The sequence below is a fragment of the Pristiophorus japonicus genome, chromosome 5, assembly GCF_044704955.1.
Source record: "Pristiophorus japonicus isolate sPriJap1 chromosome 5, sPriJap1.hap1, whole genome shotgun sequence".
Classification (NCBI taxonomy): Eukaryota; Metazoa; Chordata; class Chondrichthyes; family Pristiophoridae; genus Pristiophorus; species Pristiophorus japonicus.
Window position 1 is genome coordinate 231,528,653 of NC_091981.1, and position 25,538 is coordinate 231,554,190.

A 25,538-nucleotide genomic window follows, 5' to 3' on the forward strand; every position below is an offset into this window, starting at 1 on the left:
GTTTATGTTTAACCTGAAAAGAATAGTTGAATGAATTATTTTACAGACACATACATAAATGTCCAGATTTATCATTCTTTAGCTTAATCACTATTTGCTTACAATGATAATTAATATTGTGTGAAGTGTGACTTGCCCAAAATTCTGTAAATCAGGCAGCAGTGCGGCCCATGGGTTGGGAATTAGGCCAGGACCCAGATATGATATGCTGGGTCCTGGACTTGCTCACCAATTTCTGCAGGACCTTGTTTAGGGCAGAGCCTTCAACCACCCTCCAACACCACCCATCCCCTCAATAAAAAAGTCCCCCATATCAGAGGTGGGAGAAGACTCCCAGACCAGGAGTTTCCTCAGCCCAGCCTGGTGGCTGGTATGCTGAGCAGATGAAGGCGGACCAGCCTTGCCCATGGTGGAAGCAGGGCCCATCTGTAGATGCAAACTTTGGTCTGAACTTCCAAACACCCTGGCTGTCAGATTTCACAAATTTCACCATTCCCCGCGCCCCCCCCCCCCCCCACACATTTTTTACAAGGGGGCTGATGGGCATCAATCACAAAGCTTCTGGGGCTGGAGCTGCATGAGTCCTTAGAAGCATTGGGCATCTGCCTTTATTTCTTCACCTATACTATGGCACTCGTTGCACCCCTGGTACCCTGGGTACCCACTGGATATTTTGTAGTTGGGGACCCTCCTTTTGACTCCAAATACTCTGGTGGGGTCAATGGAAATGAAAATCCAAAGAGAAGTATAACCATCACCCAAAGTCAAAATTATGCATTTACCGATCGGAGGGCGGGAAGACACTTGGAGAACGTTTGCAGCCGCCTCCTCTTAAGTTGGCTGATATTAGAAAACAATTTCCAACTTATAAATGGCTGCAGATGATTATACATTTCAGTAATTAATCGAATATTTTTTTTCCCGCCTTTGACAGCACAAGATCTGCTCTGTAATTTTGAAAATGGGTCGTGTAACTGGCAGCAAGCTAAGGGAGATGATTTTGACTGGACAAGAAACAAGGGACAGACGTCAACAGTCAACACAGGACCATCAAAAGACCACACATTCGGAACAGCAGAAGGCTGCTACCTTTACATAGAGGCTTCTGACCAACAATTTGGCAATGCAGCTGTTCTCCTCAGTCCAATCCTGGATGCCACAGTCAATCATGTCAACAAGACCTGCATCTTCCGTTTTCATTATCACATGTTTGGCAAACAGATTTTTAGGCTGGCAGTGCACAAAAGAACATACCGGAATACAAAGGGGGAGCAACTTTGGGCAAAATATGGTAACCGTGGCGACGTATGGCTGAGAGAGACTCTATTTATTAATAGTTCTCAACCATTCCAGGTAAGCATAGTTTAATAATACAGTATCCTTCGGCGTTAAAAAAAGAAGAATGGATCACGTATAATCAAGTGACTAGCTATTGGGTAGTTTTAAGAATCAGTTATGAGCGATGCAGTTTTGTTATATTATGGAGTTTTGTGGCTGGAGCATTTGTATTTTATACAATGTTCTTTCAATTGCATCATTATCTCAGTAGAAAATCACTACCTCAAGAAATATATTAAAATTCTTATTAAATTAAATAACAAGTTAATGTATACATGCTGCAGTGGTATCACTAGCTTTTTTTGTTTTTTTAATTGTTTAATTGGTGTATGTGTATAGGAGAAGAGGTGGAATATTTCAGAGCTGTCCTTATCCAGTCCTATGTCATTTGTAAGATCCAACAACAACTTACATTTATATAGCGTTTTTAACATGGCAAACTATCCCTAGACGCTTCATAGTAGCATAATCAGACAAAAATTGACATGGAGTCAAATAAGGATACATTAGGACAGGTGATTAAAAGTTTGGCCAAAGAAGTGGGTTTTAAGGAGCATCATGGCCATCAACGGTGGGGCAAAGGAAGTGGAGTTGCATAACAGGCCAGAGTTGGAAGAAGGCAGAGTTCTCGGAGGGTTGTAGGGCTGGAGGTTACAGGGATAGGGAGTGAGTTCATAGAGGGATTTGAACATGAGGATGAGACTTTTAACTTCGGGACTGTATTGTATTTACTTTATGGGTTCTTTGCTTAAGAATTTCTAGCAACATATTGCTATTAAGAACTAGTTGGTTAATTAGCAAAGGTTTAACAATCACACTACACATTACCAGTTCGTCCACCAGGCTCACAACCACCTACCTCATTGTGGAACCCCTGAACCCAACTGGTTGGGGTTTTATTGAGTCTTGTGAACATCACGAGACTGGCTAAGCCATTCCCAACTCAATAGCTCTATAACTATTTTGTTGTAAACATTAATCAAGTGGTCCCTGATTAAAGGGGGGGGGGGGGGGTGGCGGGGGCACACTCCAAAACCTTTTCAAGTGCCCCCTTGGTTTTTTTTGAGGGCACCAAAACACAAATTATACAAGTACCCCCTGGCTAAAAAGGAGGGCACTAAAACCGACAAACTTAGACAAATTAAACTTTGAACATGTGGTTCAAATTAAAATTTGGTTGCCGGGGTTGATGATGCACTCCAGTCCCTCTGGCGCCCAATAGCTCGACAACTCTTTTGTTGCAAAAACAAAATCAATTAAATCAAGTGCCCCCTGATGAAAAGGGGGAGACATTCCAAACAGTTTTCAAGTGCCCTTTTTTGGGGGGATTTTTTTGTGCTTTTTTTGTGTTTTTTTGGGGGCACTAAAACCACAAATTATACAAGTGCCCCCTGGCTAAAAGGGAGGGGACACTAAAACCCAGCACTATTGTGTTCCTAACACAGATGAGGCTGCACACAGGGAGGTTAAAGTAACAGTGACCTCAGTCTTTAATAAGACACTCCAGAGTGAGGAACAGGCCTCAGGGGTCGGCTTATATTCAGTGCTCCCAAGGGATTCTGGGATCCCTTGGGACTTCAGGGGATGAGCTCCCTGGTGGCGGAACATGGGAGTGCATGCTTTACAACATCACTCTCCCCCATCAAAGTAAAAGTGAGGCGGTCGGGAGCCTTTCTTTCCCTGCTGGACCGCCTCGGTACAAATGCTATTTCCGTCTTTAGCTATCGCTGTGCCCACGATCCACTTGGGACCATGTCCATAGTTTAGCACATACACAGGGTCATTCAGATCAATTTCCCGTGACACAGTGGCGCGACCATCGTTGACATTTTGTTGCTGCCGCCTGCTCTCTACCTGATCATGCAGGTTGGGGTGAACCAGCGAGAGTCTGGTTTTAAGTGTCCTTTTCATGAGTAGCTCAGCTGGGGGCACCCCTGTGAGCGAGTGGGGTCTCGTGCGGTAGCTGAGCAGTACTCAGGGCAGGCGGGTTTGAAGTGAGCCTTCTGTGACTCGTTTAAGGCTCTGTTTGATGGTTTGTACTGCCCGCTCTGCCTGCCCATTGGAGGCTGGTTTAAACGGGGCCGAGGGGACATGTTTGATCCCATTGCGGGTCATGAATTCTTTAGATTCGGCACTGGTGAAACATGGCTCGTTGTCACTGACCAGTATGTCAGGCAGGCCGTGGGTGGCAAACATGGCCCTCAGGCTTTCAATGGTGGCGGTGGCGGTGCTTCCCAAAATTATTTCACATTCAATCCATTTTGAAAAAGCATCCATCACCACCAGGAACATTTTACCAAGAAACGGGCCCGGATAGTCGACATGGATCCTCGACCATGGTCTGGAGGGCCAGGACCACAAACTTAGTAGTGCCTCTCTGAGCATACACGCTGCATTGCTGTACACAGGACTCTAAGTCAGAGTCGATACCGGGCCACCACATGTGGGATCTGGCTATCGCTGTCATCATTACTATACCCGGATGTGTGCTGTGGAGATCCGAGATGAACGTCTCCCTGCCCTTTTTGGGTAGCACTATGCGGTTACCCCACAACAGGCAGTCTGCCTGAATGGACAGCTCGTCCTTTCGCCGCTGGAATGGCTTGATTGGCTCTTGCATTTCAACGGGGTTGCTGGCCCAATTCCAAGCAGTACACAGTTTTTTACTAGGGACAGCAGAGGACCTTGGCTGGTCCAAGTCCTAATCTGGTGGGCCATGACAGGTGATTTATCATTTTCAAACGCTCCCATGACCATCAACAAGTCTGCGGGCTGCGCCACCATCAACAAGCTTGCAGGCTGCGCCATTTCCAACCCCTTGGTGGGCAATGGTAGCCAACTGAGAGCATCTGCACAGTTCTCGGTGCCTGGCCTGTGGCGGATGGTATAGTTATATGCTGATAGCGTGAGTGCCCACCTTTGTATGCGGGTTGGGGCATTAATATTTATCCCCTTGTTTTCAGCGAACAGGGATGCGAGGGGCTTGTGATCGGTTTCCAGCTCAAATTTGAGGCCAAACAGGTACTGATGCATTTTCTTTACCTCGAACAAACACGCTAATGCCTCTTTCTCAATCATGCTGTAGGCCCTCTCGGCTTTAGACAAGCTCCTAGAAGCATAGGCGACATGTTGCTACTTCCCCGCAACATTAGCTTGTTGTAATACACACCCGACTCCATACGACGACGCGTCACATGCTAGCACAAGTCTTTTACACAGATTATACAATACAAGCAGCTTGTTGGAGCCTCTGTCTTGGCGTCTATGGGCCGAATGCGGTCCGCCGCTATCTTTCACCCCAAAAACTCCATTTCTGTTGCCATGAAGACGTATTTCGACCTCTTCTGCCGTAGCCCTATGCAATCCAGTCGCTAAAGAACCTCCTCCAGGTTTTGTAGGTGCTCAGCGGTGTCCCGACCCGTGACCAATATGTCGTTCTGAAAGACCACCGTGTGTGGTACTGACTTGAGTAGGCTCTCCATGTTTCTCTGGAAGATCACTGCAGCTGACCGCATTCCAAACGGGTATCTGTTGTAGATGAACAGTCCCTTGTGCATGTTGATGCAGGTGAGGCCCTTCGAAGACTCCTCCAGCTCCTGCGCCATGTAGGCCGAAGTCAGGTCGAGCTTGGAGAACATCTTGCCTCCTGCCAGCGGCGCAAATAGGTCGTCTGCCTTAGGTAGCGGGTATTGGTCCTGTAGCGAGAAACGATTAATAGTTACTTTATAATTGGCGCAAATCCTGACCGTGCCATCACTTTTGAGTACTGGAACAATCGGGCTGGCCCACTCGCTGAATTCCACTGGGGAGATGATGCCCTCGCGTTGCAGCCTGTCCAGCTCAATTTCCACTCTCTCCCTATCATGTGAGGTACCGCTCGCGCCTTGTGGTGAATGGATCATGCCTCTGGGACCAAGTGGATCTGCACCTTCGCCCCGGAAAAGTTTCCAATGCCTGGCTCAAAAAGGGAAGGAAATTTGTTAAGAATCTGGGTACATGAGGCCTCATTGACATGTGATAGCGCTCGGATGTCATCCCAGTTCCAGCGGATTTTGCCCAGCCAGCTCCTTCCAAGCAGTGTGGGGCCATCGCCTGGGACAATCCAGAGTGGCAGTTCATGCACCTTGCCCTCGTGTGGATGGGGCTCAGGGCTGTTCTGAATGCCTTGTTGCACCACAGTCTCTCAAACATCTTTTTACTCATGATGGATTGGTTAGCACCCCTGTCTAGTTCCATGGCTACGGGTAAGTCATTCAATTTTACGTTTAGCATTATAGGTGGACATTTCATCGAAAATGTGTGCACTCCGTGTACTTCAGCATCTGCCTCCTCTCTCTGAGACTCGAAATTGCTTTGATCCACCATGGATCAATCTTCCTCTGCCACGTGGTGGTTAGCAGGTTTTGCAGAGCTTGCAGCTCGTCTGCAAGCTCGTTGGAGGTGCCCCATTGTTCCACAGCTCTTGCAAACATACCCTTTGAAGCGGCATGAGTAGGCTGAATGGAAGCCTCCACAACGCCAACAAGGTGTGAATTGCCTTGCATTCATCCTTTGTTGGGGACTCTGAGCCATCTGGGTCACCTGAGGCCTGCTGGCAGTTGCAGACTCGTGGGTTCTGCCCTGTGCATTTCTGCTCGCAAACACAGTTCCAGTTAATTTATGAACATTGCTAGCACTTGTGTGCTGAGATTTGTTTGGTGTTATCACTGGTGGACATAAACGCCTGTTCTATCGCAATGACCCTACTGAGGGTCGGTGTCTCTACAGTCAAAAGTTTTCATAGGATGGTCTCGTGGCCAATGCCCAGTACAAAAAAGTCTCTGAGCATTTGCTCCAGGTAGCCATCAAACTCACATTGTCCTGCAAGTCGCCTTAGATTGGCGACGTAGCTCGTCACTTCTTGACTTTCAGATCGCTGGCACGTGTGGAACCGATACCTCGCCATCAGCACGCTCTCCCACAGATTAAGATGTTCCCGAACCAGTGTACACAGCTCCTCATACGACTTATCTGTGGGTTTCACCGGAGCCAGAAGATTCTTTCATGAGGCTGTAGGTCGGTGCCCTGCAGACCGTGATGAGGACCACTCTCCTTTTTGCAGCGCTTCCTTCTCTGTCCAGCTCGTTGGCTACAAAGTACTGGTCTAGCCGTTCAACATAAGCTTCCCAGTCCTCACCTTCCGAGAACTTCTCCAGGATGCCCACAGTTTGCTGCATCTTTGCGTTGGATTCGTATTCTCGTCGGCAGTTATTGTGCTCCTTACACAGATGAGGCTGCCCACAGGAGGTTAAAGTAACAGTGATCTCAGTCTTTAATAAGACACTCCAGAGTGACGAACAAGCTTATATGCAGTGCTCACAAGGGATGCTGGGATCCCTTGGGACATCAGGGGATGAGCCCACTGGTGGCGGAACATGGGAGTGTATGCTTTACAGATACACAACAGGCACAATAAAACAAATTAAACTTTAAAACATATAAAATCAAATGAAAATTTGGTTGTCGGGGGTGACAATGCACTCCAGTCCCTCTGGCGCCCAATAGCTCTACAACTCTTTTGATTGGAGACAAAATTAACCAGTTAAGTCAAATGCCCCCCAATCTGGGGGACACTGCAAACATTTTTCAACTGTCCTTTTTTTGGTTTTATTTTGTGATTTTTTTTGGGCAATAAAATCATATAATTTACAAGTGCCCCCTATAAAAGGGGAGGGGGACACTAAAACCCAGCAATTAAAACAAATTTAACATTAAAACAAATAAAATCAAATTAAAATTTGGTTGCCGGGGGTGACAATGCACTCCAGTCCCTCCGGCGCCCAATAGCTCTACAATTCTTTTCGGGTGGGGGGGACAAAATAAACATTACAGCTCCACAACTCTTTTGGAGTAAAACATAATTATCATTAAATCAAGTGCCCCCTAATCTGGGGAACACTCCAGCCACTTTTCAACTGCCCTTTTGTCCAATAGCTCTACAAACCTGTGAGCATATTCACAGGTGCATACATTACAAAGACATTGTTGGACCAGGAGCCAATGTAGGTCAGCAAGTGCAGGGGTGTCGGGTGAATAGGACTTGGTGCGGGTTAAAATATGGGAAGCAGAGTTTTGGATGAGCTCAAGTTCATGGAAAGGGTGGAAGATGAGAGGCCAGCAAAGAGAACATTGGAATAGTCAAGTCTAAAGGTAATAAAAGCATGGATGAGGGTTTCAGCAGCAGATGGACTGAGGCAAGGGCACAGACAAACGATATTACGGAGGTGGAAGCAGGCAGTCTTGATGATCGAGATGCAATTTTATATGATTGAAAGTCTCACAGCTGTTGCGAATTTACATGGAGAAGTTGCTTAATGTTCATGAATAGAATTAATTTTCTAAATATTTAGCTTCATCACGATGTATTGACACTGGTACATTAACACTATTACATCACACTGTTTGAGCCTGATACTTGCTTTAGAATGGTGAAAGTAGGCAGCACTGAGTTATACTGTTTTATTAGTTCTTGTGATGGGGTCAACACTGGCAAGGTAGTATTTATTGCCCATGTCCTGGTTGCCCTAAGAGCCAATCACATTGGGGGAAATTTTAACATGGGCGAGCATCTGGATTAGGTGCGAGCGGGGGCTTAAATGGGGAAGAATTCCGAGTGCAGTGGGACGTTGGCTCCAACCCGCCTCCTTCCGGGTTTTACCGAGATGGAACAAGGGTCAACCTGCTCCCAGGAGATGGGCTGGCAATTTAAATATGTTAATGAGGCTAGGAGCCTCTGATTTAACCTGCTTTGCATATTAAATATTTAATAATAATGTTTAAAAGCTAAACTACAGTTGGATAAAGCCTATTTAGTGTGGTTACCTTCTTGAGGTTAGCTCACCTGAGATGGAAACTCAGTTTGGCTTCAGTTAATTTGTTACTGCTGTGAAGTGAAAACTGATACAAAATGTGCTCGAAAAGACAATATGGTGCATCAGGGTCACAAAGAACTGAAAGTTTATGGAGTTAGTTTATTTAACCATATCAAGGGCTCTATTTTCCCCAAAGCTGCTTTTTGGCATACTTGGAAGAGTTACGCCTGTTCTTTGGGGCCCAAGTACGGCAAAAAAAAATTCATCCAAGTTTCCCCGTTTGAATTCTTCATTTTGGCGCCGCCCAGCCAATCGTTTAGTTTTGGGGGTGGAGCCTAAGATTTGCAGCAAATAAATCAGGTTGCCATGGTAACCAGGGACACAATGTGGGCTGAGGCTGGAAAATGAAACATACAGCCAGCTCACAGTAACCTGCACAAGTACATTGCAGCAACTTACCAAGCACATTAAATATTGCTGCAACTTATCTCCATTAAATTATTAAAATCATCACCCCCCCCCCAATGCTAGTCACGGTCCCCGCTCCTATACCTGGCTGAATGGCCTCCCCCTCCCAGTCCCCCGTTCCTATCCCTGGCCGAATGGCCCAACCCCCGGTCCCGTCCCGGTCCCACCTATCCCTGGCCAAATGGCCTCCCCCTCCGGTCCCCGCACCTATCACAGGCCGAGTGACCAACTCCCTCCCAGTCCCCGCAACTATCCCTGGCTGAATGGCCACCCCCCTCCCAGTCCTCGTTCCTAACTATGCCCAAAAGGCTTCCCCCGCCCCCTCTCACCCACTCCTCTCTTATCTCTCCTGCTGCTGCTATCCAGGCATCTGCTGCGCTGATTTGCTTACCTGCGCCGATTTTCTTAACTCACAGAAGGTTTTTCTACAAAGGCCACATACGCCGACCTAAGAAGAATTGGAGTAAATCGGAGCTGGCCAAACTTGCCTAAATGACCAGAATTGGCACAGGTGGCAGGTTACTATGACTCAAAAAAAAAAATGAATCTAAATAAACTAGTAATTGACTGAGTTACGCTGGTACACATTGTTTGGAGAAACTTGTATTTTTTGACAGGCCAAAAAAAAGTGGGATGTGCCAAAAAAATGGCGGAAATCACTGGGGAAAATTGAGCCCCAAGAGTTGTACACACATCAGGGTGACCCTCCATCTAATACTGAGAGGTCCACTATTGATTTTTTTTGTTCTGCATAGTCTCATAGAAATTAAAACAAAAAAGGTGGCTGTTTAGCCCATTGTATCTGTGTTGCTGTTAGCTCTCTCAACCATAGTTATCTGTTCAATTGTTATTTCTCTGTATCCTTTTATTTCCTGGAAATTAATTTTAATGGCAAAAAAATAGGGAGCGCAGTGAATCTGGCTCACTGACATCTTTGCTTGATTCTCCTATTAGCGCTCCTGTTGAACAAGAATCCACACCAGGAGCAAAATCTTGGTGCTTTAAGACTATTATATGAATCTCCTTTTGATCAGCGAAGCAGTTCACTGACAGTTATCCAGTGTAATGTCACAAAACCCATTTACATAAAGAAAGCATTTTGTGAAGGACTTGGGTACTTAACACAAGATGTTAATGTGTGCAGATGTTTGCAATGTTCAATCCATTTTGTGAGCATGTTACAAAGGCCCATTGAAACACTTTATTGCAGTGGGATTACAACATGAGTCTTTTCAAATTTGATATTAATAACGGGAATATGTCCTGCAATTAATAACACTCAAACGGATCATTGGTGTTGTCTCAGTCGTGCTTAGATTCAAATAACATAAAAAGGTTGAGACTGGTTAGCTCGCCTTTTGTAGCTTGCATGCTGTTTGTATTCGAAAGCATTGATTACTTGCTATATATGTTTGTCATTTATACATAGCTCAAGAAATTGTGGTACAGTGCAATAATATATCTCACAGAGCAATAGCAGTACAAATTGCTACTCTTGCAATGAGCACTCTTACTCCATTTTGACTGCAGTAGAAAATCAATTACAGAAAAATTTCTGTTCATCGGAGGAACAAACTCAGCTTTAATGTTTCTCTGAACTGAGTCATTCTGCTCCCGATTAGAAGTATTTGAAATTGCCTTTGTTCCAGTAATAGCAAATTGCGGCTCAATGTCTTCGAAAAAAATACATCAAGGATAAAGGGCACCCACAGTAATGACAAGTTAAACCTGAGTAAATTCGATTAATCTTTCTGATCTAACTAATTCTGTAATTTTCTGCTCTAACCATATCTTTAATTTTCAAATCTCTGCACATTATTAATATGCTTTTAAAATACATCTTACATGGAATATACCTGCAAACTTCAGTTTACCAGTAGTTTGTTGTACTGTCCAATTGGCGGGCAATTCAATCTTGTAATCTATCTTTTGCTGTCTGTAGGACCTTGTTGTGTGCAAAATCACTGCATTGCTTGCCCATGTAACAACGACAAAAGTAATTAGTTGATTGCGAAGCACTTTGGGCATCCTGATGCCATGATAAGGTGCTACAAAAATGCAAATCTTTCTTACCTAACCACAATCAAAAATCCCCAGGTACACACATTTTCAGATCAATTGCATTTTACATTCCCTCTTTAATCTTGCCTAAAGTGAATAGAATTGAGATCTGTAGTGTCATTTACAAAGTGCCATCTTAAACAAAGAAAAGAAAATTGCTTCATTCATTAGTAATTTGGTAAGTGTATCAGGAAATCTTTCCATGGTCGGTTGCTCAAATGCTACCTGATCTTAATCTATCATTATTGATCCCTTTCTAACAATTTCTGACAGTGTCCTGTAATGGTGTATCGCATACATGATTATCTGCCTAGATTTGATCAAATGATTCAATGCACATAAGGTTGGATTTTTGGCTGATTTGCGCCCCATTTAGCGCCTCAGTGTTAAATCCAAGGAAGAGGCATATAAATTGGCCAGGAAAAGCAGCAAACCTGAGGACTGGGAGAAATTTAGAATGCAGCAGAGGAGGACAAAGGGTTTAATTAGGAGGGGGAAAATAGAGCATGAGAGGAAGCTTGCTGGCAACATAAAAACTGACTGCAAAAGCTTCTATAGATATGTGAAGAGAAAAAGATTAATGAAAACATACGTAGATCCCTTGCAGTCAGATTCAGGTGAATTTATAATGGGGAACAAAGAAATGGCGGACCAGTTAAACAAATACTTTGGTTCTGTCTTCACGAAGGAAGACATGAATAACCTTCCGGAAATAATAGGGGACCGAGGGTCTAGTGAGAAGGAGGAACTGAAGGAAATCCTTATTAGGCGGGAAATTGTGTTTGGGAAATTGATGGGATTGAAGGCTGATAAATCCCCAGGGCATGATAGTCTGCATCCCAGAATATTTAAGGAAGTAGCCCTAGAAATGGTGGATGCATTGGTGATCATTTTCCAACAGTCTATCGATTCTGGATCGGTTCCTATGGACTGGAGGGTAGCTAATGTAACACCACTTTTTAAGAAAGGAGGGAGATAGAAAACGGGTAATTATAGACCGGTTAGCCTGACATCAGTAGTGGGGAAAATGTTGGAATCAATTATTAAAGATGAAATAGCAGCACATTTGGAAAGCAGTGACGGGATCGGTCCAAGTCAGTATGGATTTATGAAAGGGAAATCATGCTTGACAAATCTTCTAGAATTTTTTGAGGGTGTAACTGGTAGAGTGGACAAGGGAGAACCAGTGGATGTGGTGTATTTGGACTTTCAAAAGGCTTTTGACAAAGTCCCACACAAGAGATTGGTGTGCAAAATTAAAGCACATGGTATTGGGGGTAATGTACAGACGTGGATAGAGAACTGGTTGGCAGACAGGAAGCAGAGAATCGGGATAAATGGGTCCTTTTCAGAGTAGTGGGGTGCCGCAGGGCTCAGTGCTGGGACCCCAGCTATTTACAATATACATTAATGATTTGGATGAGGGAATTGAGTGTAATATCTCCAAGTTTGCAGATGACACTAAACTGGGAGGCAGTGTGAGCTGTGAGGAGGACGCTAAGAGGCTGCAGGGTGACTTGGACAGGTTAGGTGAGTGGGCAAACGCGTGGCAGATGCAGTATAATGTGGATAAATGTGAGGATATCCACTTTGGTGGCAAAAATACGAAGGCAGACTATTATCTGAATGGCGGCAAATTAGGAAAAGGGGAGGTGCAACGAGACCTGGGTGTCATGGTATATCAGTCATTGAAAGTTGGCATGCAGGTACAGCAGGCGGTGAAGAAGGCAAATGTTATGTTGGCCTTCATAGCTTGGGGGTTTGAGTATAGGAGCAGGGAGGTCTTACTGCATTTGTACAGGGCCTTGGTGAGGCCACACCTGGAATATTGTGTTCAGTTTTGGTCTCCTAATCTAAGGAAGGACGTTCTTGCTATTGAGGGAGTGCAGCGAAGGTTCACCAGACTGATTCCTGGGATGGCAGGACTGACATATGAGGAGAGACTGGATCGACTGGGCCTGTATTCACTGGAGTTTAGAAGGATGAGAGGAGATCTCATAGAAACATATAACATTCTGACGGGACTGGACAGGTTAGATGCAGGAAGAATGTTCCCGATGTTAGGGAAGTCCAGAACCAGGGGACACATTCTAAGGATAAGGGGTAAGCCATTTAGGACTGAGATGAGGAGAAACTTCTTCACTCAGAGAGTTGTTAACCTGTGGAATTCCCTACCGCAGAGAGTTGTTGATGCCAGTTCATTGGATATATTCAAGAGGGATCAAGGGTTATGGAGAGAAAGCAGGAAAGGGGTACTGAGGTGAATGATCAGCCATGATCTTATTGAATGGTGGTGCAGGCTCGAAGGGCCAAATGGCCTTCTCCTGCACCTAGTTTCTATGTTTCTATGTTTCTATGTTTCAGCGGGCACAAAAATGATTTTTTTGGGTGAGAAACGAGGTGCACAAGATTTTGCGCCCGGATGGAACTTTCGCCAATGATTTTGCGGCGGCCCTAAAGCATACCGTCCCAACCCTGTGTTGACCGTTGGGATGGCGTAAATCGTTGTGCATCGCCCCAGGTGGAACTGTCGTGCATTTCATCCGATTTAGCGTCTGCCCGAGGACCCGCCCAGAAAAACCAGACGACCCAGGGCGCACCAGGCACTAATGGCGCCACGTTGAAAGCAGAGGAGAAAGTCACAGTTATGAGTGATTAAAAGGATTAGGAGAAGAACGCTGTGTTACTGCATACTTTGTGAAGTTTATGTGAGTTTCTGGTTTGTTTTATAAAGGACATTTAAGGACATTTTATAAGATGGGGGCCATGCTAGGTCGGGAGCCAGTAATCCTGGCTGCTATTGCCATACAGCTTCAAGCTGGAAGAAAACTTATTGTTGATCATTTGCAACGTAATTGAAAAGGTCGCAGACGTATAGAGAGGAGGCCTTTGCCCCCCCCACCCCCCCGACGAGTTTACAGGGAACATCACTCATGTAAGGGGAGCTTGGGGTGTGGGTTCGAATCCACACTCCCCTTGGGTTCTGTACGTGCGATTTATGAGGGTGGGTGAGTAATGAGGCACCAGACACAGTGGGTAAGAGTACAAAATGGCTAATGTTATTTATTTAGAATAGCAAACACAAAGATAGAGGGCATAGGAAGAGGTCATAAAATAGCAGTAATGGCAAAATCTCATTCAGCAACCCGAAAAATCTCGCAACAGGGAAGGGGAAAAACAAGAGGTTAAAACATCCCACTCACACACAACCACACCTCCCACTCCCACCCTTCCTACCAATTCCTATCCTAAATTGAGTCTGTGAGGGGGTTTGGGCTATACTTACAATCTTATCAACTCCGGGGTTCTGGGGGCACTTATTTCAGCTCAGGGTCCCTCTGGGGTGGGTTTTACGTTGTTGTTCGGTTTTCCTCTTCGATGTTGCGTCGGTTTCTTCTATCTGCCTCTCGGTTATTGTCAGACTACAGCTGTGAATCCAGGTTATTGAACCAGGTGTCCAGGTCTGCACAGCTCTGCATGCCCCAGCCTGATGCTTCGGCTATTCTCACCCTGTCCAGTGTGTTCAGGGCTAACAGCAGCATCTGCTGCCACTTACTAACCAGGTTAGCTCGTGGGTTTTTAGTCTCGACCAAAATCAAAGTTTGCAAAACTCTCTCAGCTCCTTTCCGCCAGCAGCCAGCAGCCCTTTCAAGAACTGACCCCAAACTGTTTTTCTCCACAACTCCTGCAAGTCTTTTCCTCTCCACACCTTTCCTCCCCTGTGAACTCTGCCCAGCTCCTTTTTGGTCCACAACTCCCTTTTTCCACAACTTCTTTTCTCCACAACTGCTTTTCTCCACAACTGCTTTTTGGTGGTTCTGTGTCCTATATTTGTATTCAATTCAGTTCTGGTCTTTTCACGCTCAAACCCAGTAGGTGGTCCATTGTGTAAGTTTGGGCGGGGAGATAGCTTTGAATATTTAATCAGAAGATGTCACAGGTACACGCAGGTGTGAGGACCAGGGTATTGTTTCAGTGCACATAGGTGCCTGAAAGTCTGTGGGTCCTTTGTTATAGTCCTGAGAGTCAGTGGGCCATTCCTGCAGTGATTCATAGTTTTGATTTAGAGCTATTGTCCATATTAATTAGGTAGATAATGGCCCACATTCGTAGTTTGATTTGGGGGGGGAGGGAGGAGTCATTTTCAAACTGGGCCGGGGAGTCCTTATTGGTTGAAGATTTCCTCACTTCAGGCCCGACTCGAACCCTGATTGGCCTGCCAGAATGCACTATTCCCCCATTGGCCAGTGCCTTGGTCTCGCTTGTGAGCCAGACTCCACAATGTCTGTATCCGCCCACACGTTTTCCCAGCCTGCTTTTACTTGGCCAAAAATGTTCATTTAGTGTATGGAACGATCCCATGTTAGTTTTCTTGTCCTTACAGTGTTTCAAATGCGGCCGTGGATTTTCGAACCTTACACTCATACCTCCAACTCTCTGAGGTACAGTGCGTTAGAAAGCTATGCTTCCAAAAAGAAGAGCTGACAGAGATATGCCAGCTCCTACAGGCAGACCTACAGACTACCAGCGGCAACAGGATTTCACTGCCCGTAGAGGTGAAGGTGACTGTGACACTTGCCTTCTATGCCTCCGGCTGCTTTCAGGCATCAGATGGAGACATTTGCTCCATGTCGCAGCACGCCACACATTGCTGTATTCGCCAGGTGACTAATGCACTGTACGCATGCAGAATGGACTTCAGAACCTTCCCAATGACCAGGGAGATCCAAACTGAGAGGGCTGGAGGTTTTGGACGATTTGTTGACTTCCCCAAGGTTCAGGGTGCCCTTGACTGTACGCACATCGCCCTGCGAGTACCTTTACAGGAGCCAGAGGTTTACCGAAACTGAAAGGGAGTCCACTCCCTGAATGTACAGATTGTCTGTGACCATACTCAGCGCATCATGGCAGTCAATGCCCAATATCCAAGGAGCATCCATGATGTTTTCATCTTGCGTGAGAGCACTGTCTCATACATGTTTGAGCGTCAGCCACAAGGCCAAAGCTGGATGCTGGGGGACAAAGGTTACGGCCTCGCCAACAGGCTCATGACCCTCCTCCGGAACCCTCAGACAGAAGCCGAGCATCACTATAATGTGAGTCATGCAGCCACACGCAACATCATTGAACAGGTAATTGGAATGTTCAAGCAGCGCTTCCGATGCCTGGACCACTGGTGTCTGCCTGCAATACTCCCCTCAGCAGGTCTCTGAGTTCATTGTGGTGTGCTGCATGCTACACAACTTAGCCATCATGAGGGGACAGGAATTGGCAATGGGGATTGCAGAACCACCTCAGGAGAAAAAGGAGGAGGAGGAGCGGAAGACCAGCAAGAGGAGCCTGGCGAGGAACTCATGCCACCACCACCACTACTACAACCACAGGGGAGGCATCATGGAGCTTTCGCCACTGCAAAAGCCTTATGTCGGCAGCTCATAATTGAACGCTTTGCTTGAAGTGTGAATGGCACGTTTGAGTGTTGCCTGGCCACTCTATCCCGCCATGTTGACTATTCCCCCTCTTATTCTGCAAATGAGACACTACCCAGGAATGATTAAGGTGAACAAAAAAATGTATTAAACATTGTAATATTGTAAACTTTGTAACATTATTTATTGTGAAGTAAATTTAAAAAAATGAGATGCATCCAGCAATGTGATAATTGAACACCATTATCAGAACATAATTCAGTGCGATACTGTAACTTAATCTGTAACATAATCATCATCATAGGCTGTCCCTCGGAATCGAGGAAGACTTGCTTCCACTCTAAAAATGAGTCCTTAGTTGGCTGAACAGTCCAATACGAGAGCCACAGTCCCTGTCACAGGTGGGACAGATAGTCATTGAGGGAAAGGGTGGGTGGGACAGATTTGCCACATGCTCTTTCCGCTGCCTGCACTTGTTTCAGCATGCTCTCACCGATGAGACTCGAGATGTTCAGCTCCCTCTCGGATGCACTTCTTCCACTTAGGGCGGTCTTTGGCCAGGGATTCCCAGGTGTCAGTGCGATGTTGCACTTTATCAGGGAGGCTTTGAGGGTGTCCTTGTAATGTTTCTGCTGCCCACCTTTGGCTCGTTTGCCACGAAGGAGTTCCGAGTAGAGCACTTGCTTTGGGAGTCTCGTGTCTGGCATGTGAACTATGTGGTCAGTGCTTCAATGCTGGGGATGTTGGCATGGTCGTGGATACTAACGTTGGTGCGTCTGTCTTCCCAGGAATTTGTAGGATCTTGCGGAGACATCATTGGAGATATTTCTCCTGCGACTTGAGGTGTCTACTGTACATGGTCCATGTCTCTGAGCCATACAGAAGGGCAGGTATTACTACAGCCCTGGAGACCCATTAGCTTGGTGGCAGATTTGAGGGCTTGGTCTTCAAACACTCTTTTCCTCAGGTGGCCGAAGGTTGCACTGGCACACTGGAGGCGGTGTTGAATCTCGTCATCAATGTCTGCTCTTGTTGATAAAAGGCTCCCGAGGTATGGTAAATGGTCCATGGTGTCCAGGGCCGCACCATGGATCTTGATGATTGGGAGGTAGTGCTGTGCAGCGAGGACAGGCTGGTGGGGGACCTTTGTCTTACGGATGTTTAGCGTAAGGCCCATGTTTCGTATGCCTCAGTAAATACATTGACTATGACTTGGAGTTCAGCCTCTGTATGTGCACAGACGCAGGCATCATCCGCGTACTGTAGTTCGATGACAGAGGTTGGGGTGGTCTTGGACCTGGCCCGGAGATAACGAAGTTTGAACAGGTTCCCACTGGTTCTGTAGTTTAGTTCCACTCCAACGGGGTGCTTGATGACTGTGAGGTCGAGCATGGCAGTGAGGAAGATTGAGAAGAGGGTGAAAAAGCATAATAATACTGTAACATAAAACAAGTTTTACCCTTGCCCCTATGAAGCAAGATTTGCTACCTAAGCACCAGAGTTTTAGAAAAAGATGGCTGCAAGCTAAGTCCTGAGGAAATCACTAATGATTCATGGGGTATTGAAAATGTAATTGTGTAGCAGATTTATTGGTCAAGACAAAAATAGTTTTGTGTGCTGTGCCATAAACTGCAGTGATGGTCAACTTGTATGATCCTTCAAAATTATGTCTGAGGGGACAAATAGAATCAAACCAAATGGAAGGTTTTTGCTAATGAAACTAATAAATTGTCAGTGCATCAGCAGAAAATCCTCAATGAGTCAGCTGGTGAAGCAATACATTTTGTAAATTTAGTGGAAAAGCTACCCAATAAATACAATCCACAACTGTAATGTATTTGCTTCATGGGTTCTTTGCTATTAAGAACTAGTTGGTTTATTAGCAAAGGTTTAACAATCACACTACACATTACCAGTTCATCCACCAGGCTCACAACCACCTGCCTCACCGTGGAACCCCTGAACCCAACTGGTTGGGGTTTTATTGAGTCTTGTGAACATCACGTGACTGGCAAAGCCACTCCCAACTCAACAGCTCTACCACTACTTTGTTGTGAACAATTAAACCATTAAATCAAGTGCCCCCTGATTAAAAGGACGGGGGGGCACTAAAACAGAAACTTTTGTAGAATTTACCAATATCTCGCAAAGATTCCAGGTACCTTTCCCCTACAGAGGAGAAAAATCCCTTTCTGGGCTTTTAAAATGAGTTTAAATGGGCAGACGAAGCCTGCGGGGGATAAAAGGGGATGCATTCATGGAGACCCCCCCAGTATTTGGACTCATAAGAAAGGAAATTCAAAATGGACCTAAATTACAGAAGCTTGAGGTCCCCTAAACATCTATGGGAAGGAGCATATCAATTTTAAGATTCTACAACATTTTGGCTGCGAAAAAGAGTTACCAAATACAGGAGGTGGAGCCAACATCTGAAGCAAATTCGTGTATTAAAGACCCCAGACTGTCTGGGGGAACTATTCACCCTCTAAGAGATAATCGAATTACCCAATCAAGCACAATGGAAATCATGGTCAAGAAACTGGACAATCCTAAAACAATGCAAAACCAGTGATAGCACATTCTCACACCCTAATCGAGTTACTGCTGACAAAGGAGACATTTGAAAATCAATGGACAGTACAGTTTAAACAGAGCCCAAGAGATTTGATGGGAGATAACGGAGCCTTTTTTTGGGATATATCTATCCCCCAGTTTTTACAAGGAGAGTAGCAGCATGCAGACTGGCAGAACACAGGAAAACTAGCAGAACTCAAAGCTAGCAGAACACAGAGACTGGAACTCGCACAGACTCGAAAGGAACACAGACAGACACAAGCAGCTTGCTTGCTCTACAGTGAAGAAATGGAATAGTGAAGGAAACTACCAGAACTCATCAGGAACCGACCGAGCACGAGGCCCACGAAACGGAAGGTTTTCAGCAACCAAATTGACAACCTGGGCCACCACAACCAGCGAAACGACCAACCGAAACCAACTCAGCAAAAACCGAAGAATCGACCTTTACTTCCACTCTACAATCTACTTCTGAATGACCCAGCGGGTGAGAAATTACCAAAAGGGACTAGCTAAAACTATTCCTAACCAACGAAAGTGGGTACTTATCCCAAACATCCAAAACGCAACTTACCGCATCAACGGACGCACCCCAACCGAAGACTACGCAGTCCGAAGTCCTCTCCTCCAGGGTACGGCTCGCCTAGAAGGCCAAGTGCAGCGAACCCCGAAACCGTGATTTACCGGCAACTGTCTAAAGGGATTGGTGAGCATAGCCCCTGAATCCTCAGAGCTATAACTTAGTTAGTTAGGGGAATTGGGAGGGGGGAGGCTGGGATAACTTGTGTAAATGTATCTGCATTCTCCTATTTACCCCATTTAGAGTTTAAGCTGTATTCTTTTCCCCACAGGTTGTAATTTGACATTTTATTCAATGTGTTGTACCCTTCAGTGTGTATTGGTCTGTGTGTGTGTGTTATTAAAGGTGGGCTTTTTATTTCTTTTTAAACACAATAAAGCCGTACCTGCTTCCTACCTTGAAACCGATTGTCTGTCCAAGTCTGTCACAGTCCCTTCATAATTCCAGTGTCTAGAACCAAGGGTGTGGGAGCGATTCGGAACCGCTCATATAAGGTCAGAAGGGAAAGCTGACCCCCTGCAAACCACCCCTTACACTTTCAATTAAGTGCCCCCTTGTTTTTTGATGGGCTTTTTTTTTGAGAGCTTCAAAATACAACTTATGCAACTGCACCCTGATTAAAAAGTGGGGGTTGGGGGGGGGGGGGGAACACTAAAATTGGCAAATTAAACAAATTGAATTTTAAATTTTAATGATCAAATTAAAATTTGGTTGCCGGGGCTGATGATGCACTCCAGTCCCTCTGGCGCCCACCTCTTGTGGAAGGCCGCGAGCGTACCGGTGGACACCGCGTGCTCCATCTCCAGGGACACCCTGGCTCAGATGTAACCGCAGAAGAGAGGCAGGCAGTCGGGCTGAACGACCCCCTTGACTGCCCGCTGCCTGATCCGGCCGATGGCCTCCTTGACCATGTCCCCGAGCAGTCCTACGAGGAGGCCTTCTGACCTGCCCGCTCCCCTCCGCACAGGGTGCCCAAAGATCAGGAGTGTGGGACTGAAGTGCAACCAGAATTTGAGGAGCAAATATTAGAAGAGGGGCTGCAACCTCACACATTCAACAAAAACATGGAACACGGACTCCTCTAGACCGCAGAAATTACAGGCAGCCTGGGAGCCCGTGAACCGACTTAAAAACTTATTGCACGGGACTGCTCCGTGCAACAACCTTCAGGCCAAGTCCCCAATAAATAGAGGGAGGACTCCCACATGGACTGCACTCCATTGGGGACCCCCACCTCCTCCGAATGGCAAGTTGGTGCGCCATGGCTTGTCCAGACGGCAGACGCGGATGGCAATGTGGAGAGTGTGCAAGAGCAGCCCGTGGAGGAATCCCCTCCGCGCAGAACTGAAAGGCACAGAGGGGATTTTCAACAGCTCTACAACTATTTTGAGTCGTATCAGTAATCAAGTGCCCCCTGATTAAAATCTTTCTTTCTTTTCCTGTTAGTTTACAGGATTCACAGCAGGCAAGCGATTATAATTGTTGTAACGTATGCACCTGTAAGTATGCTCACAGGTTTGTAGAGCTGTTGACCTCTCCGTGCCTTTAAGTTCCCCATGGAGAGGATTCCTGTATGGGCTGCTCTTGCATACTCTCCACTTTGCCATCCTCATCATCCATGAAAAAGATGGTTCATTTTTTCAATGTGTGAATGAGTGTGCAACTATATTTATACTAATTGGTGTCTCTGGTTCTCATATTGGACTGCCTATGATGATGAATTGGATTTCAGTTGCTCAAAGGAAGTAATGCTACAAAACCTAGTCCATCCAACAAGTTTATTCAGATAAGCTATTTTAGAAGTGAAACATAGAAACATAGAAACATAGAAAATAGGTGCAGGAGTAGGCCATTCGGCCCTTCGAGCCTGCACCACCATTCAATATGATCATGGCTGATCATGCAACTTCAGTAACCTATTCCAGCTTTCTCTCCATACCCCTTGATCCCTTTAGCTGTAAGTGCCTCATTTAATGCACTTTTGAATATATCTAATGAACTGACCTCAACAACTTTCTGTGGTAGAGAATTCCACTGGTTCACAATTCTCTGAGTGAAGAAGTTTCTCCTCATCTCAGCCCTAAATGGCTTACCCCTTATCTTTAGACTGTAACCCCTGGTTCTGGACTTCCACAACATCGGGAACATTCTTCCTGCATCTAACCTGTCTAATCCCGTCAGAATTTTATATGTTTCTATGAGATCCCCTCTCTTTCTTCTAAATTCCATGAATATAAGCCTAATCGATCCAGTCTTTCTTCATATGTCAGTCCCGGGAATCAGTCTGGTGAACCTTCGCTGCACTCCCTCAATAGCAAGAATGTCTTTCCTCAGATTAGGAGACCAAAACTGCACACATTACTCAAGATGTGGTCTCACCAAGGCTCTGTACAACTGCAGTAAGACCTCCCCGCTCCAATACTCAAATCCCCTCGCTACGAAGGCCATAATGCCATTTGTTTTCTTTACTGCCTGCTGCACCTGCATGCCTACCTTCAATGACTGATGAACCCTGACACCTAGGTTTCATTGCACCTCCCCTTTTACTAATCTGTCTGCATTCAGTTAATAATCTGCCTTCCTGTTTTTGCCACCAAAGTGGATAACCTCTCACTCATCCACATTATATTGCATCTGCCATGCATTTGCCCATTCACCTAACCTGTCCAAGTGCCCCTGCAGCCTCCTAGCATCCTCCTCGCAGCTCGCACTGCCACCCAGCTTAGTGTCATCTGTAAACTTGGAGATATTACTTTCAATTCCTTCGTCTAAATCATTATCGTATATTGTAAATAGCTGGGGTCCCAGCCTGAACCCTGCGGCACCCCACTAGTCACTGCCTGCCATTCTGAAAAGGACCCGTTTATTCCTATTCTTTGCTTCCTGTCTGCCAACCAGTTTTCTACCACGTCAATATATTACCCCCCAATAACATGTGCCTTAATTTTGCACACTAATCTCCTTTGTGGGACCTTGTCAAAAGGCTTTTGAAAGTTCAAATACACCACATCCACTGGTTCTCCCTCATCCACTCTACTAGCTACATCCTCAAAAAACTAGAAGATTTGTGAAGCATGATTTCCCTTTCATAAATCCATGCTGACTTGGACTGATCCTGTCACTGCTTTCCAAATGCAACTGCTATTACATCTTTAATAATTGATTCCAGCATTTTCCCCACTACTGATGTCAGGCTAACTGGTCTATGATTCCCTGTTTTCTCTCTCCCTCCTTTTTTAAAAAGTGGGGTTACATTAGCTATCCTCCAATCCATAGGAATTGAACCAGAGTCCATGGTATGTTGGAAAATGACCACCAATGCATCTACTATTTCTAGGGCCACTTCTTACTCTAGGATGCAGACTATCAGGCCCTGGGGATTTATCGACTTTCAGTCCCTTCAATTTCCCTAACACCATTTCCTGACTGCTGAGGATTTCCCTCAGTTCCCCCTTCTCGCTTGACCCTCGGTCCCCTAGTATTTTCGGGAGGTTATTCGTATTTTCCTTAGTGAAGACAGAAACAATGTATTTGTTCAATTGGTCTGTCATTTCCTTGTTCCCCATTATGAATTCACCTGATTCTGACTGCAAGGGACCTACATTAGTCTTCATTAATCTTTTTCTCTTCACATATCTATAGAAGCTTTTGCAGTCAGTTTTTATGTTCCCTGCAAACTTACTCTCATACTCTATTTTCCCCCTCCTAATTAAACCCTTAGTCCTCCTCTGCTGAATTCTAAATTTCTCCCAGTCCTCAGGTTTGCTGCTTTTTCTAACCAATTTATATGCCTCTTCCTTGGATTTAAGACTTTCCCTAATTTCCCTTGTTAGCCATGGTTGAGCCACCTTCCTTTTTTATTCTTACGCTACACAGGGATGTACAATTGTTGTAGTTCATCCATGTGATCTTTAACTGTCTGCCATTGCCTATCCACTGTCAACCCTTTAAGTATCATTCACCAGTCTATCCTAGCCAATTCATGTCTCATACCGTTGAAGTTTCCTTTCTTTAATTTCGGGACCCTAGTCTCTGAATTAACTGTGTCACTCTCCATCTTAATGAAGAATTCTACCATATTATGGTCACTCTTCCTCAAAGGCCCTGCACGACCAGATTGCTAATTAATCCTTTCATTACACAAGACCCAGTCTAGGATGGCCTGCTCTCTAGTTGGCTCCTCGACATATTGGTCTAGAAAACCATCTCTTATACACTCCAGGAAATCCTCTTCCACAGTATTCCACCAGTTTGGTTAGCCCAATCAATATGTAGATTAAAGTCACCCATGATAACTGCTGTACCCTTATTGCACGCGTCCCTAATTTCCTGTTTGATGTCATCCCCAACCTCCCTACTACTGTTTGGTGGTTTGTACACAACTCCCACTAACAGTTTCTGCCCTTTGGTGTTTTGCAGCTCTACCCATATAGATTCCACATCATCCACGCTCGTGTCCTTCCTTACTATTGCATTAATCTCCTCTTTAACCAGTAATGCTACCCCACCTCCTTTTCCTTCCTGTCTATCATTCCTGAATATTGAATACCCCTGGACGTTGAGTTCCCAGCCTTGATTACCTTGGAGCCAGGTCTCCGTAATCCAAATTACATCATATCCGTTAACAGCTATCTGCGCAGTCAATTCATCCACCTTATTACGAATGCTCCTCACGTTGAGACTCAGAGCCGTCAGGCTTGTTTTTCTAACACTCTTTGTTCTTTTAGAATTAAGTTGTAATGTGGCCCTTTTTGATTTTTACCCTTGATTTCTCTGCCCTCCAATCTTGCTTTTCTCCTTCCTACCTTTTGCTTTTGCCACCATTTTACTTCCCTCTGTCTCCCTGCATAGATTCCCATCCCCCTGCCATTTTAATTTAAACCCTCCCCAACAGCACTAGCAAACACTCCGCCTAGGACATCGGTTCCGGTCCTGCCCATCTGGTTTGTACTGGTCCCACCTCCCCCAGAACCGTTTCCAATGTCCCAGGAATTTGAATCCCTCCCTTCTGCACCACTCCTCAAGCCACGTATTCACCTTAGCTATCCTGCAATTCCAACTCTGACTAGCACGTGGCACTGGTAGCAATCCTGAGATAACTACCTTTGGGGAGGGTTTAAATTAAAATGGCAGGGGGATGGGAATCTATGCTGGGAGACAGAGGGAAATAAAATGGGGGCAAAAACAAAAGGTAGGAAAGAGAAAAGCAAGAGTGGAGGGCAGAGAGATCAAGGGCAAAAATCAAAAAGGGCCACATTACAACTTAATTTAACTCCTAGCTCCCTAAATTCAGCTTGTAGGACCTCATCCCATTTTTTACCTATATCGTTGATACCTATATGTGTTATGTATTGTCCATGTACATTAAATGTATAGTTACAATGGTGCGCCACAAGGGGCACTGTGGTGGGAGACCTGAAAGTACCTGCGAGGACAGAGTATAAAAGGCTGCCCACCACACCTGAGAGGCACTCTGGAGTTACACAATAAAGGACCAAGGTCACAGCAGTTACTACAACATCAGACTGTGTGGAGTCAGCGATTTGAGTGCTACATACATCACAAATTGGCGACGAGAACACGGACGAGCTCTTCACGCAACCATGGCTACTTTGGGCACGCTAAAGGATTTCACAGAGGGTAATGACTGGGATGCCTATACGGAAAGGCTCGAGTACTATTTTATAGCAAATGACCTGACAGGGAACACGAACGCACTGATAGAGGAGCGTAAGGCGATATTGCTGTCCAGTTGTGGCAATGAGGTTTACCGTCTCGTCAGGGATTTGCTGGCACCCGCGAGCGCCAAGGACAAGTCATATGAGCAGCTGATTGAACTCATTCGTAACCAACTGAAACCGAAGGAAAGCATCCTCACAGCCAAGCACAAATTCTACCACCACTGCAGACCTGAGGGCCAGGATGTCACTAAATATGCTGCAGACATCAGGAGACTTGCGGCGCCGTGCGATTTTGGCACACACCTTAACGAGGCGTTGCGAGATGTCTTTGTTATGGGGATTTTCCATAAGGGTCTCCTTCACAAGCTGCTATCTACTGAACCTACAGTCAGCCTGCAGCAAGCCATCAACATCAGTCGGGCATTTATGACCTCGACTTGCAGCACCAAGCAGATGATCCACACAGTCTCGAACCCGGCAGGTACTATTCACAGGATAGCGTCCGTCACGGACAAAACTGCAGAACGTGGCTCTGCCCAGGGCAGAGAGCATGGAC

At 45.6% G+C, this 25,538-nt stretch overlaps 1 protein-coding gene across 1 annotated transcript in view; it reads left to right on the plus strand.

Moving 5' to 3' along the window:
• LOC139264152 (MAM and LDL-receptor class A domain-containing protein 1-like) overlaps positions 1 to 25,538 on the plus strand; it is an 886,997-nt gene that overhangs the window by 354,367 nt on the left and 507,092 nt on the right. The window contains exon 17 of the mRNA XM_070880238.1: positions 935 to 1,353. Within this exon, the coding sequence (XP_070736339.1) occupies positions 935 to 1,353 (419 nt within the window). The remainder of the gene's footprint in view (positions 1 to 934; positions 1,354 to 25,538) is intronic.